Source organism: Crocodylus siamensis, chromosome 5, assembly GCF_052110815.1.
Source record: "Crocodylus siamensis isolate JL-2025a chromosome 5, ASM5211081v1, whole genome shotgun sequence".
Classification (NCBI taxonomy): domain Eukaryota; kingdom Metazoa; phylum Chordata; order Crocodylia; family Crocodylidae; genus Crocodylus; species Crocodylus siamensis.
The window spans coordinates 38,559,298-38,572,865 of NC_143399.1; the positions used below are offsets into that span (position 1 = coordinate 38,559,298).

The following is a 13,568-nucleotide window of genomic DNA, read 5'->3' on the forward strand; positions in this document are numbered from 1 at the left end:
GGCCAGGCTGCGGATATTACGCCTCTGGGCAAGGCCAAGGTCCCAGCACGTCAGTAGGCGTTTGGCCGTGAGAGAAGGAAGCAGCAGGCAGGCAAGATGCTGATCAAACCCCCTGAGGGCCGGACACCATGGCCAAGGCACCCTGGGCTCGGGGACAGGGCCTGGCTGGGCCAGGGTGAGGCCAAGACCCAGGTATGGTGGAGGAAGGGGTGTTCTATGGGTGGGGTAGGCCTAGCCTCAGCGCTTAGGGCAATGGGGGGTGGTGCATTTCCCCTCCAGGGGGTGCTAGAAACTAGTCCCCAGTGGGGAAAGAACCCCGGCATCACGGCTTGCAACCAACTCTGTGCTTACCCATCAGACTCCACTGCCTTCCCAGAAATGGGAGAGGACCCAGGCCGCCTGATTCCCAGTCCCCACCTTCACTCCCTGCTCTTATGCACCAGATCCTTTTTCCTTCCCAGAGCTTGGGTAGAACTCATGCATCTGGTCTCCCTGCCTCTGAGCTCTTATCTACCAGACCCCGCTCACCTCCCAGAGATCGGGCATCCTGGCTGCCAGCCCCTGAGCTCTTATGTACTAGACCCCACTCCCCTCCCGGAGCTGCAGTGCAATGCAGATGTCTTGGCTTTCCCGTTTCCTGAAGCACTCCATGCTGTGCTGCTTGTCCTCCTACCCTTTGGGCCAGGCAAAACACCTCAACCAGATGGGAGGAGAGGGGACCCCTAGGGCACTCCTGGAGTTTTGGGGGGCAAGGATTCAGCCCAGGGAAAAGTCCTTTCCTGTTTTAGCCCTTGTCATACTGCCCTTTGGCCTCAGCTGGCAATGGAACTGCTCTCTGATCGGGGTGGGGCATTGGCAGGAGCTAGGTGGAAGCGCCTGTATGCCCCTAGCCAGCCTGGCTGTACCATGGACTTGTGGGTGGGGGGTGGGCAGGAGATTTCCCAGGGCAAGCTTTGGGGTTAGGACGGCACCAGAGACATCCCAGCACAGGAGGGCTGCCCCAAGCAGGTAAGTAAAGAACCAAATCTGGCTGCCATGGGGGTGGAGTGGGATGGGGAAGGAGCTGTGGATGGCTTCTGGCATGGGACCCAAGAGTCCTGGCTTCCGCTCCCCATCCTAATCACTACAGCCCCTTCCTTCCTTCCAGGGCTGGGCTAGAGCCCAAGCGTCCTGGCTCCTTGCTCTTCTCACATTGGATCTCTCTCAGCAGAGATCAGTTGGTCCAAACTCATCCTGACTGGATGCCCTGATCCCACTTGCCTCCTACAGCCTGGCTACCTTGGGAGATGCCCCTTGCTCCCTCTCTTTCAGAGGTGGCACATAGGTCCCCATCAGGACTCCAAAGCCAACACCTGAGAGGCCATGTGACTTTAAACTCTAAGGGATGGGGAGTATATGGGGTGCAGGACTAGGGCTGTCCCCCATGTATAATGAACCCCCCTACAGGACTGGGGACCCCCTACTTAGTATGAAGGGATGGGGGGCTGTCTAATTATCTCTCTTCTCCCCCCAACCCAGGTGACCTTGGCCATGTCGATCTGGGCGCTGCTCCCCGTGGTGCTAGCTATGGGGGCTGCCATTGGCTTCTGGGTCGTGTGAGTAATGGAGGAGCTTCCTGCCCCCCCCTCCCCCCCCCCCCCAGCATTCAGTTGGGACCCAGGATTTCTGGCTTCCTCTCCCCACTCCAGTCACCACACCCTTCTTCCTCCTGGAGCTTAGATTAGGAACTTGCCCCTCCAGGGGGTGCCCTCCAGGGTAGACACTCACTGGTTGTGAATATGGGTGTGGGGTAGGGGTTGTGCCCACTAGGCTCTGGCCCCCACCCAATAGCATGCGTGCTTAAGGCCTCTGCCCCATCCCCCTCACAGGTATGCCATGGCTGTGGCCAACGGGTCCGTGAATATCACCGTCGTGTTCCCCTATATAAGGTAGGTGGGGGAGAACAGTCCTCAGCCCCCTGGATCCCTCTGGGACCTCCCCACAGGCCTGGGGCTGTGTGTAGGGCATGGGGGCATATGTGGCTGATGGCCTCTTCCCTCTTCCCCTAGCACCTGCGGCTCCTTCCCACCCCAGAGCTGCATCTTTGGTCAAGTGCTCAACTTGGGGGCTTTTGTAGGTAAGTGATGTCAGCCTGGGGCAGGGGTGGTCACGGGGCAGAGGCCTGTCTGCCCTGCTGATCTGTGCACCTGCCCCCACCCCCTTACCCAGTGGTCTGGATCTCGGTCCTGAAGTACCAGCAGGTACGGGAGTATGGCTCTCACAGTGCCCTGAACACCACTGGGCTCGTGCTGGGGCTGCTGTGTGCACTGGGTGCCTCCATCGTGGGCAACTTCCAGGTGAGAGGCAGGAAGATGCAGTGCCCGGGGGTGGGGGGCTCTGCAGGGATAGATGGGGAGGGGACTTTGTGGGGGGAGTCCTAGAATGGAGTGGAGGGGGAGACTGCTGGAGGGAGCAGGATGGGGCTAGAGGGGCTGGGCAGGGTGATGTGAGGTGATAGCTGGACAGAGGGCACCATGCTGGGAGCAGGGGCTGAGCATGGGCAGCTTTCCCAGCTCCTCCTGGCCTCTCTGCCCACCCCAGCAAAGTAACCAGCTGGAGACCCATCTAGTGGGTGCCTTCCTGGCTTTTGCGGTGGGTGTCGGGTACTTCTGGGTCCAGGCTATCCTGACCTATCGGGTGACGCCACGGCACGGCGGGAACTGGATCGGACCAATCAGGATCTTTCTCTGCACAGGCAGCACTGCTTTCCTCATGGCCAGTATCCTTCTGAGCAAGGGGCACTGATAGGGCTGGGGAGCAGGGGGCTATGGGTTGTGAGAAAGGGGCACTGGCAGGGCTGGGGGGGGCAGGGAGCTGTGGGTTGGGAGTGAGGGGCACCAGCAGGGCTGTGGGGGCCCAGAGCTGTGGGGCAGGGCTGGAGCACAGGGCTGGGGTCCCCGACGTGACATTGGCACCTTGATGTTGGCACAGTGGTGACCCTGCATGTGCTGGGCCTGCGGTCGGCGGCTGCAGGCTGTGAGTGGGCCTTGGCCATGACCCTCTTCCTGCTCTTCGGGCTTTTTGCTGTGGAGTTCCGGCACGTCACTGGTTGCTCCCTGCAGCTGCAGCGCCCCATGCCCACCCGCACCCACGAGCTGGTGACGGCCTCCAACCCTGCCCTGGCACTCTAAGCTCCTTCCCAGCTAGAGCCCCCTGCTGGGCAGAAGGCATGGCCCCCCTTACACTCCTCCTCCAATGGATGGGGTGGGGGTATGGCTTGAGGCTACTTTCATGTCATCCAGGCTGTACTGGGCCCAGCTTGACCCATGGCCAGGGTAGAGATGACAGTCTTCATTTCCCTCTCAAGCAGGGGAATCACCTCCCCCTCTCACCTTAGTCTGAGACCCACTGCTTGGAGGGGAAAGACAGGGGCCTCTTGTGATCCTGCTGGGCTGGATCACCTCCCCACATAGGGCTGGATCACCCTCCCACACAGGTTGGATCATGCCCCCCACACAGACTGGATTACTCCCACACATGGGCTGGATCTCCCACCCTTAATAAGCATGGATTGGAGCACTGCCACACACGTTGGATCATGCCCCTGCCACAGACTGGATCCCTTTCCACAAGCTGGATCACCCCAACATGAGCTCTATAATCTCCCCACACGCAACAGGCTGGATCAATGCCTCCCATGTGGACTGGATCACCTGCCCCCCTCCCACAGACTAAACTACCCCCAACACACAGACTGGATCCTCCAACACATGGACAGATTCCCCCCCGCCAGCACTGCTGTGAGTTCTCCCCCCAGGATGAGGCTCTAATAAACATTTCTAACTCCTGGCCCCTGCTGCCTTGGGATGGGGGACAGGCCAGGGAGTGGCAGTGGCATCCACAGGGTGCAGAGCTGGTGTGGGGGGTGCCTAGCTGGGAAAGGCAGTGCCCTCATAAACACCCCCCACCCCCCTGCAGGCCTGCAAGGGACCTGTTTCCCACCCACTCCCAACCCTCTAGGAGTAGCGGCACCTGCCATGGGGTCCCTTGGGTGCCCTCAGTTTGTAGGGGCGGCATAGGGGCCAGAGCAGGGGTGGGGGTGGGATTAGAGGTCTGACAGAGGCAGGATCCTGAAGGGACTGACTGTGGTGGGGGGAGAACAGACTGAGCCAGGCCCCCACGGCGGGAGCGGGGGGGCAGGAGATTGGTTTTACGTTCATTTTTTGTATTTTTTGTTGTTTTTAGAGCATATTGAGACCCCAGAGAGAGACGTGGGGAAGGGGGGGGGGTGGATGGACAGATGGGGGCAGTCAGACAGATGGGGAGACAGACAGGAGGGAGGGGGTGGCAGCATAGGGCAGGGGGGTAGATACAGTTCTCTCAGGATTGGGCACGCCAGCATGCGGTCAAGCTCACCCCAAAACTAACCTGGGGGGATGTGGGGTGAGATGGGGTGAGGGGGAACCTGGATGGATCCCTTCTGAGTTGCGTGCAGGTGCCACTCACTCCCAACCTGCAGCCCCTGCTGGGGTCCCTCCTTCCCAGTTCCTTAAGGGATCTGTGCTGTCCTCCCCCTCTCCTCCTCCCCCTCAGTGCACCCCACCCCAGAGGCAGCTGCACCTCAGCACTGGGTGGGAGGTTTTGGCCTTTGCTTCCCTCCTCCCACACCATCTTCTCCCCCCTCCCAGGCTCAGAACTCTTGTGGGGGACTGGGACCCATTTTCCAGCACTCCTCACTCCACCCCCCCGGTTCTGTCCCATGCCAGCTCCTGTCCTAGCCAAGGCCCCTGACCTAGCAAAGGAACCTAAGACCCAAGCAATTTGTCACACCAATCGGCAACAGGTCCTGGAGCCACAGAAACGCAGCACGTGAACAATGAGGGGTTAAATGTTGGGGGGGGGTCAAACCCATTCCCCCCACCCCTTGCATCATCCATGAGGTGCAAGACCCCAGGCTCTGTTTGAACCTGTTTTGTGGGCCCAGTTCCCCATCTCCGTGTGAATGCTCTTCATCTGGATCAAGAAGGGAGGCTGGTTTCTGATGGAGGGGGCCAAGAACCAGGCGCCTCTCCTGACTTGGGCTAAGGATCTTCACATGGAGGATCTTCATGTAGACCAGATATAAGTGCTTCCTAGGATTGGCCTCTCATCCCCAGAGATGGCTGCATCTCAGTGCCAGACAAGGGGTCCATGTATAAACAGCCTCTGACATGCCCCACCCCAAATTCAACTGCATCTCAGTACTCATCTCCTGTGCCCAGCCCAGGACTGAGAGTCCCCCAGGCCCTCCCTGGTGCTAACCAGCAATTAACCTGCCATCAAGGGCCACCTTTGTTCCCAGTAGTGCCTGGGAAGCCGAAGGGCTAACATCTTCCCAGTCCACAGTGAATGCGTCAACACACAGCACTACTCACCCAGTTCAACTCCAGGGGCTGGGACAGCTGGTTCCTGCCTTTCTGGCATTAACACAGGGAACAACCAGGTCTTAGCCAGGTCTAAACACCCAAATGTTGCTGGTCTTGCTCACTCTCCCCTTAACTGGGATGTTATAGTGGGGTTGGAAGATCATACCCCCACCCCAACAGTCAGCAGAGAGGGTGCAGGGCTAAGATCTAACTTAACTGCCCCCAGAGCTGGGGTGCCCCTGGTTTGGTGGAAGGAGGTGGTAACTTGACTTCAAGTCTGGGTAACTCTGGGAGTGGAAAAATACCCCCATCAATGGAGCTAGATGGGCTCTGACCCTCCTTTCATCCACACCCCTAGGCTGGAAAGCTGCTTGATGTCCTACTCCTAGTTCTGGTCCTGTCTACACTGCAGTTCTGGCTTTCCCTTCCAACCTGGCCTCATACCTCTGTTTTCCTCTCCGGCAGGCTGGTGGTGGGGAATGAGCAAATTAATTGAGTGTAGATGCTCCCAGCTGCTGAACTGTGCTGTGTGATGGAGTGTCCATACAGGGCCTGTTAGCCCCCTTGGACTAACACCCCTCAAGGTAACAGCGTATACCCTCTCCTCTGTTAAAACCCCTAAGGGTTATGACAGGGTTCATGCATCTAGAATGCCTCCTTTGGGCTACACATGGGTGTGACACCATGTTAACCTCAGCTCTAAGTCTTGCCTCTCTCCCACCCCTTCCCTAACCTTGTTCCTACTTTATCTGACACTGAACCTCCATGCAACTGGCTTGAAACCAGATTCTGGAAAGCATCAAGTATAAACGGACCCTGGTACCCAAATTCACCCTGACAGGAAGTGAGTGGTGCCAGGAGGGTGTGTATGTGTGTGGAAGCCCCACACAGCTGCATCCACACCTGCTTTGCAGAGCTACAAGCCCCTCCCTGGAAAGAAGCACAAAGAGTTTCCAGTGCCAGCACTGAACTGGTTTCCAGTTCAACCAATGGTTCTTGTGACTCCTCTGTCTGGCAGTAAATCCAGATTCTTACCACCACTCTGTCCCCTCCAGGGGGACTGAAAGAGGTACATTCAACTGGGTTACCATTGCACAGACACATCTCAATCTGGCCACATCTCAATCACCACCACTGGGTGGGAGGTCTGGGATCCCAGTTCAGACGAAACCTAGAACAGGGAGGTTGGCAAAGCAGCTAGGGCTGTGGGGGCCCAGTCTGGGCAGGGGTGTTTGGAGGAACTGAACTAAGGGAATTTCCAGTCATGAAGAAGCTGCTAAGCCAGGGAGGCTGGGCTAGGAAGAGTGATACACACTGCTACAAACCAGTCTTCTATACAGGAACTGATCAGGACAGCTCACCTGACTTGATTCAAAGCTAAACTGAATTAAACCTGCCCTGTGTGCTCCTAATTTAAGCATCCTGTGTTGGGGTTAGAGATCCTTAAGGAGTCTGGAGAGATGAACCAGATGGACCATCTCCCTCCTAACTGATAAAACAAGCTGGCTGGTTAGGCATCTCAATGGTTATGATCCCTGCACTGCAGCCTGCTCCAACCTCCAATCAACTCACAAGGCAATGATCTTCAGCCATCTGAACTGGTTCCTCAGACTGTTCCCATCTACATGGGTACCTAGTCTCGTCTGAGACACAATGTGGCTCACAGCAGGGATGGACTACCCTTTGAGGAGCAGCTTGTAATGGATGGATAAAGCCCTACAGAAGCCTGAGAGGTTTGTCCTTGGAATTAAATAACTCCTTCTTCATTGCTTTTGAGGGGACCTCACTGCAAAAAGGCATGGTTTTAATTTTGGTCAGCTTGTTTAAAATAACCAAGGGCTCTTGAATTGCTGAGAATAGTAGCTCATGACTGGAGGGGTCTGTGGTTATCATTGCTAAACAGCATGAAAGGCCCAACCAGATGTCTGAATCCAGCTGGGGGCAGAACACATCTGCTCTGGGCAGCCAGGCGACCAGATGTTACAGTGTTCCCATAGTAAGGGAAGTGGGACAAAATTTGGCTGTGAAGTCCAGGCTGGAACAAGCCCCCGACTGGTGCTTTAGTGTCCACATGACATTGTGTGAGGGGCAGAAGGAGATTAAGAGCATTTATACGAAGGGAAAAGGGGGAAAGCCCCAGGTGGGTCCCACAGAAGCAGTGTCATGAGCAGGTGACCCCAATGGCTGATTCAGGCAGGCTCACAGAGGGAAGGGACGGAGCAGGGTTCAGACACAGCTCCAGGGCTGAGGGGCTGTCAGGGTACAGAAGGGGAGGAGAGAAGCCAAGAGGAGGGGGAGAGAGAAGGCCACCTAGCCAGCCAACCCCACACTCATCTATCTACCCCACAAGGACCCTCCATTCATATATTCATACATCCCACACGGACCCTCCAGCCATCCACCCCTCCATGGACCTTTCTATCCAGTCTGTTCATACATCCCCACAGGATCCATGCATCCATCCACACACAATCTACATCTGTCCCTACATGACCCACCCATCAAACCATCCATTCTCACATGGACCTCCATCTGTCCATCCCCACTTGAACCTCTCTCTCCATCCACCCATAAACCATCTATCCATCTCTACACACTGAGCTTCCCTTCATCCGTTCACATATAGACTCTCCATCTGTTCATACTCAGGCAAACCTTTCCACCCATTAATCCTCACATGGACCCTCTGTCCATCCATCCCCATATGGAATCCCTCCATTGATCTCTCCATCCCCACAGGGCCCATCCATCCTTCCCCCCGCCCTGTCCATCCATCTGTCCATCCTCACCTCCCACCCCACAAATAAATAAATTAAATTCACAGCTTGCCCCCTGCAGCCAAGCAGCTACCCCCCGCCCCAGGCTCCAGCAGAGGGGGGCACTCTCGCCTCCTTCATCCCTGCTTTCTCCATCCAGGTTTCCATGGGTGGCCGTTGGCTCAGTGGGTAGGTTTTTGTCTTTTAACATCCCTTTTCGTTCTGTTCTTCAGCGCATGGGTTTTTGTTTTAAATATTTACAGGTTCACAGTATTGTCTGCTACGACAGCGGCTCCTGGCCGGATATATGAAGGGGGGGGGGTCCCTGTGAAAGACACCTACTCCCCTGCCAGTGCCCCCTGCCCATCTTGGTGGCAGGGTATGATCCATCCATCCCTTTCACGGCCTCCATCCCATGTCCCGGGCAGGGCTCGGAGAAGGGGGTGTGGTTCCTCCCGAGAGTGCATGTCTTGGGGGGGTCTCTCCCCCCCGCCCCAGCCCCATGTGGCCCCCTATGCTTCAGGGGTCACGGCTGTGGGGGCTGGGTGGCCTGAGTCCCATTGGATGACATGAGTTTCTTGTCTCTGGAGGAGGCGCGGCGGTGCTGGTCGGGGAGGTCTGGCTCCGAGCGCCGTGAGGCATGGGAGCTGCGCGTGGGTGTGCTGGGTGCACGGGGCTGCCCGTTCTTCTCATCTGTAGGAGGGATGGGGGGCACTGAGAGGCTGGTGCCCCTCGCTCCTGACTTGCAGCCCCCAGCCCTACTGGTGCCTTTCCCCACCCACAGACCCTGTCGAGCCCCTGCTCCCAGCTCCTGGCAGCCCCACAGTGCTCCTTGCTCCCCACCCATCGGCTCTGCCAGCCCCATCAGACTCCCTCAGACTCGTGATGCCCCTCACTCCTGACCCATTGCCCCTGCCAGCCCACCTAGACCACTCCTCGTGCCTTACCAATGCCCCTCACTCCTGATTCACCATGCCTGCAAGCTTCCCTCACTCCCGCCCCACAGCCCCCTACCACCCCCTACAGCTCCTTGGTGCCCCTCACTCCTGACCCGCTGCTCTTGCCAGTGCTACCACTCACCCTCACCCACTGCCTGTCAGCTCCCCTAAACAACCCCCAGCTCCACCAGTGCCCCTCCCTCCCAGCCCACAGCTCCCTGCCAGGCCCCTACCCTGTGCCTGGACTCACCAGCAAGGGCCTGCACCGAGGGCTGGTCATGCGTGCTCAGCAGCTGAGCTTGGATCGTTTCCACGACCCGCTTGAACCGGCGGCTAGGACCTGCAAGGGTCAAAAGGCATATGTGGGATCATGGGCGACTGGTGCTACCTTAGTTGGGGAGGCGCACATCCCCCCCACCCCGCAACCAGTCAGCTGACGGGGGGATGGTCCCTCATGGCCAATCTCACCGACCGGGAAGCGACTACGGCACTTCTGAAAGCAGCTGCGGCACTTCATCTGGCACTCCCACTCCCCGGCCAGTGCCCACAAAGAGGACACTGGCACTCCCGCCTGCCTCCCCCCGGCCCATTGCCTAAGCAGGAAGCGTGCCCTGTCAGGGGGTGCGCCGCACTGGGTTCAGCACCCCTGTGCACCCCCTATGCATTGCCACTGTGTGGGATGGGTATGGAGAAAGCAAGGCTGGAGGAGTCAAGCAGGGACTCCAGCCCCATAGGGAGCTCAGTGGTGGTGGAGAGAGGGAGGGGTAGGTCTCTAGCTCTCAGCCCTGTGGCTTCCCTGTTCTCAGTCTCCTGGTGGGGTACCAATGCTCAGCCCCAGGGATGCCCCTATAGGCATATCGGTTCTGGGTCCTGGGGGTGACATGGGGCCACACCTAGGTCCCCTAGCCCTGAAGGGTTCTATGGTGTGCCTCATCTCTCACCCACTGCACAGCCTTGGGGGTCCATGCTCTGTGGGGTCCTGTTCATCTCCCCTAGCAGGGCTGAGGGTCTTATCTGTCCCTAGAGGTCTAGTGAGGGGTCTCATCTCGCCCACTAAGCCTTGTGGGGGTGTCCCACACCCCAGCCCATCCCACACTCACCTGAGAGGAGGGTGAAGGTGACGGAGTAGAGTCCCCCATCCTTGTGGGCCTCGGCGCCTTCTGAGTAGCTGATGTCCACCTGGAACTTGACGGGCTTCTGGAACACGGCTGGGCCGCCTGATGCCTTGTATTCAGCCCGGAAGCTGGTCTGAGACACCACGCTGTGGCTCAGGCTGGGGATCTGAAGGGAAGACGGGGGTGAGCCCAGGAGATGTCGGAGACACCCATTTGCCCTGCCCTGAGCCCACCCCCCCCATCCCAGCCCTCCGGAGGCCCTCTGTGCCTCACCAATGATCTCCAAGCCCAGGCCCTGCCCCAGAACCCCCCAGACCCACCATGCTGAAGTCTCTTTCCCTATCCCATCCCCTCCTCTACCCCAGAGCTACCCCCACCTCTGCTCCTACCCTCCCTTTTTGACCCCCTTCCCCACAACTCTATCCCCATTCTGGAGCCCCTGTCCATAACCCAGCACTCACGCCTCTACTCCAGAGCCCCCACTAGCCACTGCCCTGACCCTGAAAACTCCTGCTCCCAGTACATCCCCACCCCATATCCCCTTTGCCAGCTCTTATCACTGGGTTGCCCCTGCTCTGGACTGACCCCCACCCCAGAACCCCGCTAGCCCTGTACCGAGAGGAAGGCGTGAACAATGTCAGCCTTGATGGAGCTGAGGGGCTTGTCCCGGATCACCACAAAGATCTGTTCCTCCTTGTCCAGCGACATGAAATTCCCAAACCAGGACTTCTTGGCCAGCCTGTGGGACAGAGGGTTAGTACTAGAAGTAACATGTGGACAGGGCAGAGGCTTGGGGCAGGGGCTAGTAGTAGAGGGCAGGGCATGGTCTCAGTGCTGGGGGAGTGCAAGTTCAGGGGATCAGTGTCAAGGGCAGAGCTGGGGCTTGTTGTGGGATTGGAAAGAGAGGAGCCTGGGCAGGGGTGGATCCAGGTGGGGTGCAGTCAAACCCCCACCCCTTTGATTCCTGCTCCACCCAAACTTTAAAACCAATGGTTTGGGAACTGCAGCAAATTTCTATGCAGGCAGCACTGAGGAAGGAAATTGATTTCACGGCTCATTATCAGGGAGCTGGATTTTCCATTTCCCATGGGAAAACAGGAAAAAATGTATTTTTCCTTTTAACTGAGAGAAATGTGGATTTTTCATAGAGTCATAGATTCATAAATGTTAGGGTTGGAAAGGACCTCAGTAGCATATCGAGTCCAAACCCCTGTTCTGGACAGGAAAGAGCACTGGGGTCAGACAACCCCAGCTAGGTGCTTGTCCAGTCTCCTTTTAAAGACTCCCAAGGTAGGGGAGAGCACCACCTCCCTTGGAAGCCCATTCCAGATTCTGGCAACCCTTACTGTGAAGAAGTTCTTCCTAATGTCCAACCTAAATTTGCTCTCCTTTAATTTGTGGCCATTGTTCCCAGTTACTCCAAGGGGTGCCCTAGTAAATTTCATTCTAACATAGAAACATGCAGATTTTGCACTTTTGCAGAGAGCTCTCTGCAGGCTGGAAGATCCAGGTTGCAAGGGACTGGGGGGAGCAGGAGGAGAATGGTTAGGCAGGGGGACCACATGCACCTGCACGCTTACATATGTGCATGGCCACCAGGCAGCCTGGAGAGCAGCTCCTGCAGGTAAGTCTGGCTGCGGGGAGAGGGGGATTGAGGCCTCCATAAGGACAAAGGGAGGAAGGGAGGGAGTTAGGCAGGGCTGGAGCTGGGGCTGCTGCCAGCCCCAGCAGTGTTGAGGTTCAGGGCTGCAATGTGCAGCCTCAGGGCCCCGGTGGGGGCAGAACAGAGCTATGGGTGGCTCATCCATGGGGTGGGCCTGGTTCCCCACCATTGTATGCACTCCAAGGAGGGCAGGAGGGGCACGTACCCACCAGATTTGTGCGCAGGGTGGGTGTGGGCTGCCTACTGTGGGCTCAGGCTCCCTACTCTGCTGCCCTCCCCAGGGCTGCCACAGTCCTGTGGGTGGGACCTGGTGCAGTGGAGCCGGGCACAGAAGCTCAATGACACTGCAAGCCCTGCACCACTTAAGTGAGGTGCCCCCTCCCGCCCAGCAGTGGGTGCAGCAGCACTGAGTTGTGGCCCTCACTGCTGCTGGGCAGGCAGGGTGGTGCAAAGTTCCCAGTGGTGGCATCAAACTTTCCCATCCTGCCCTACTCTGTCCTGCTGCACCAGGTCCTGCCTGCTGGGCCATGGAGGCACTGGCGGAGGGCAGCAGGGTGGGAAGCCCAAGCCCACAGTGGGCAGCCTGCACCTCCACACCCTGCAACAGGTTCCACTCTGTCTATACCACCCAGCGGGGATGGGGAGGCCGGCACCAGGCTCCTCTCCGCCACAGCAGCTGCTGTTTCTGGTGAACAACTGCCAGGGCTCAGGCACTGCTGTGAGGGGCAGGGAACTGTGGACCCAGGTCCCTGGCCTGGTAGCCCTGACAGTTGGGAGCGCCTTCCAGCAGGGCTGGGGGGAAGTGAGGGGCGCCAGAAGGCTGTGGGGGTGGGAATGAAGGGCCTGGATCTGCGTCCTGTTGAGCAAAGGGGGCAGGGGGAGCTCTGATTTTCCATGATAAAATACCCCAAATCAAATACCAAAATTTATAGGCACTTAGAATTTATTTTATTATAATGATTGAGGCATTGGTAGGCTTCCAAACTGTTTTAAAATTGTAAATATATCAATAAAACACTGTGTTCAACTGATACCTATATATAGGGTGACGTTGCATTTTAATAGAAGATTTGGGGGTTTTTAACCAGAGAATTTGCAATTTTTTTATCAGAGAAAATCAGAATTTCTGCTCATTACCATCTCCCTGATTCTTACTTATCTCTCCACTCCACGTGTTAACAAACCTCTCTCCTTTTTAATAGTCTTGATGTTCTACTATTCATATGTTCCTTTCTTCTGCAGTTTTGCTGTCTATTCAACATTCCTGGTAATGTCTCTCATTTATTTTACAGTCTGCAGAATGGTTTCATAGATCTAGCTAAAACCTTAAATCAGGAGTGGTCATATTAACTTGGGTGTAGAACTGACTGACAGTGAAGTATTGGAGGCATGATCAGGGAACTCCAGAAAGTTAGGTTTTTGTTTTATGAATCTGGATAAGAGATGCTAATTTAACTATAATGATGACAGGACTCATGATACAATATTCTTTGACTATTTTTGCTGTTTGTTGTAATAGATATAGATATCTGTTATAGTTCCACTATTATGTATATAATTTTACTATTCCACTATTATCCACTGTTATCTATACTTCCACTATTATCTATATAGATGTCTATATCTATTACTACAAACACGGCAAAAATAGTCAAAGAATATTGTATCATGAGTCCTGTCATCATTATAGTTAAATGCACGTTTCTTATCCA

The 13,568-nt window shown here is 56.4% G+C and overlaps 2 protein-coding genes across 3 annotated transcripts in view; one reads left to right on the plus strand and one right to left on the minus strand.

Moving 5' to 3' along the window:
• The first annotated feature begins 96 nt into the window (after positions 1-96).
• TMEM150B (transmembrane protein 150B) lies at positions 97-3,614 on the plus strand. Its single transcript, XM_090049723.1, has 7 exons — positions 97-192; positions 1,519-1,595; positions 1,869-1,928; positions 2,049-2,116; positions 2,209-2,336; positions 2,581-2,758; positions 2,971-3,614. Exons 1-7 carry the CDS (start codon positions 97-99, stop codon positions 3,168-3,170), a joined length of 807 nt encoding a protein of 268 aa, XP_089905849.1. The 3' UTR covers positions 3,171-3,614.
• Positions 3,615-4,221: 607 nt separating this feature from the next.
• Positions 4,222-13,568, minus strand: part of BRSK1 (BR serine/threonine kinase 1) — a 30,350-nt gene continuing 21,003 nt past the window's right edge. For both annotated transcript variants that reach the window (XM_090047252.1, XM_090047251.1), the window contains exons 17-20: positions 10,809-10,932; positions 10,179-10,359; positions 9,329-9,418; positions 4,222-8,833 (exon numbers count right to left, since the gene is read on the minus strand). In XM_090047252.1, coding sequence (XP_089903378.1) covers positions 8,667-8,833; positions 9,329-9,418; positions 10,179-10,359; positions 10,809-10,932 — 562 coding nt within the window. In that variant the 3' untranslated portion in view covers positions 4,222-8,666. The remainder of the gene's footprint in view (positions 8,834-9,328; positions 9,419-10,178; positions 10,360-10,808; positions 10,933-13,568) is intronic.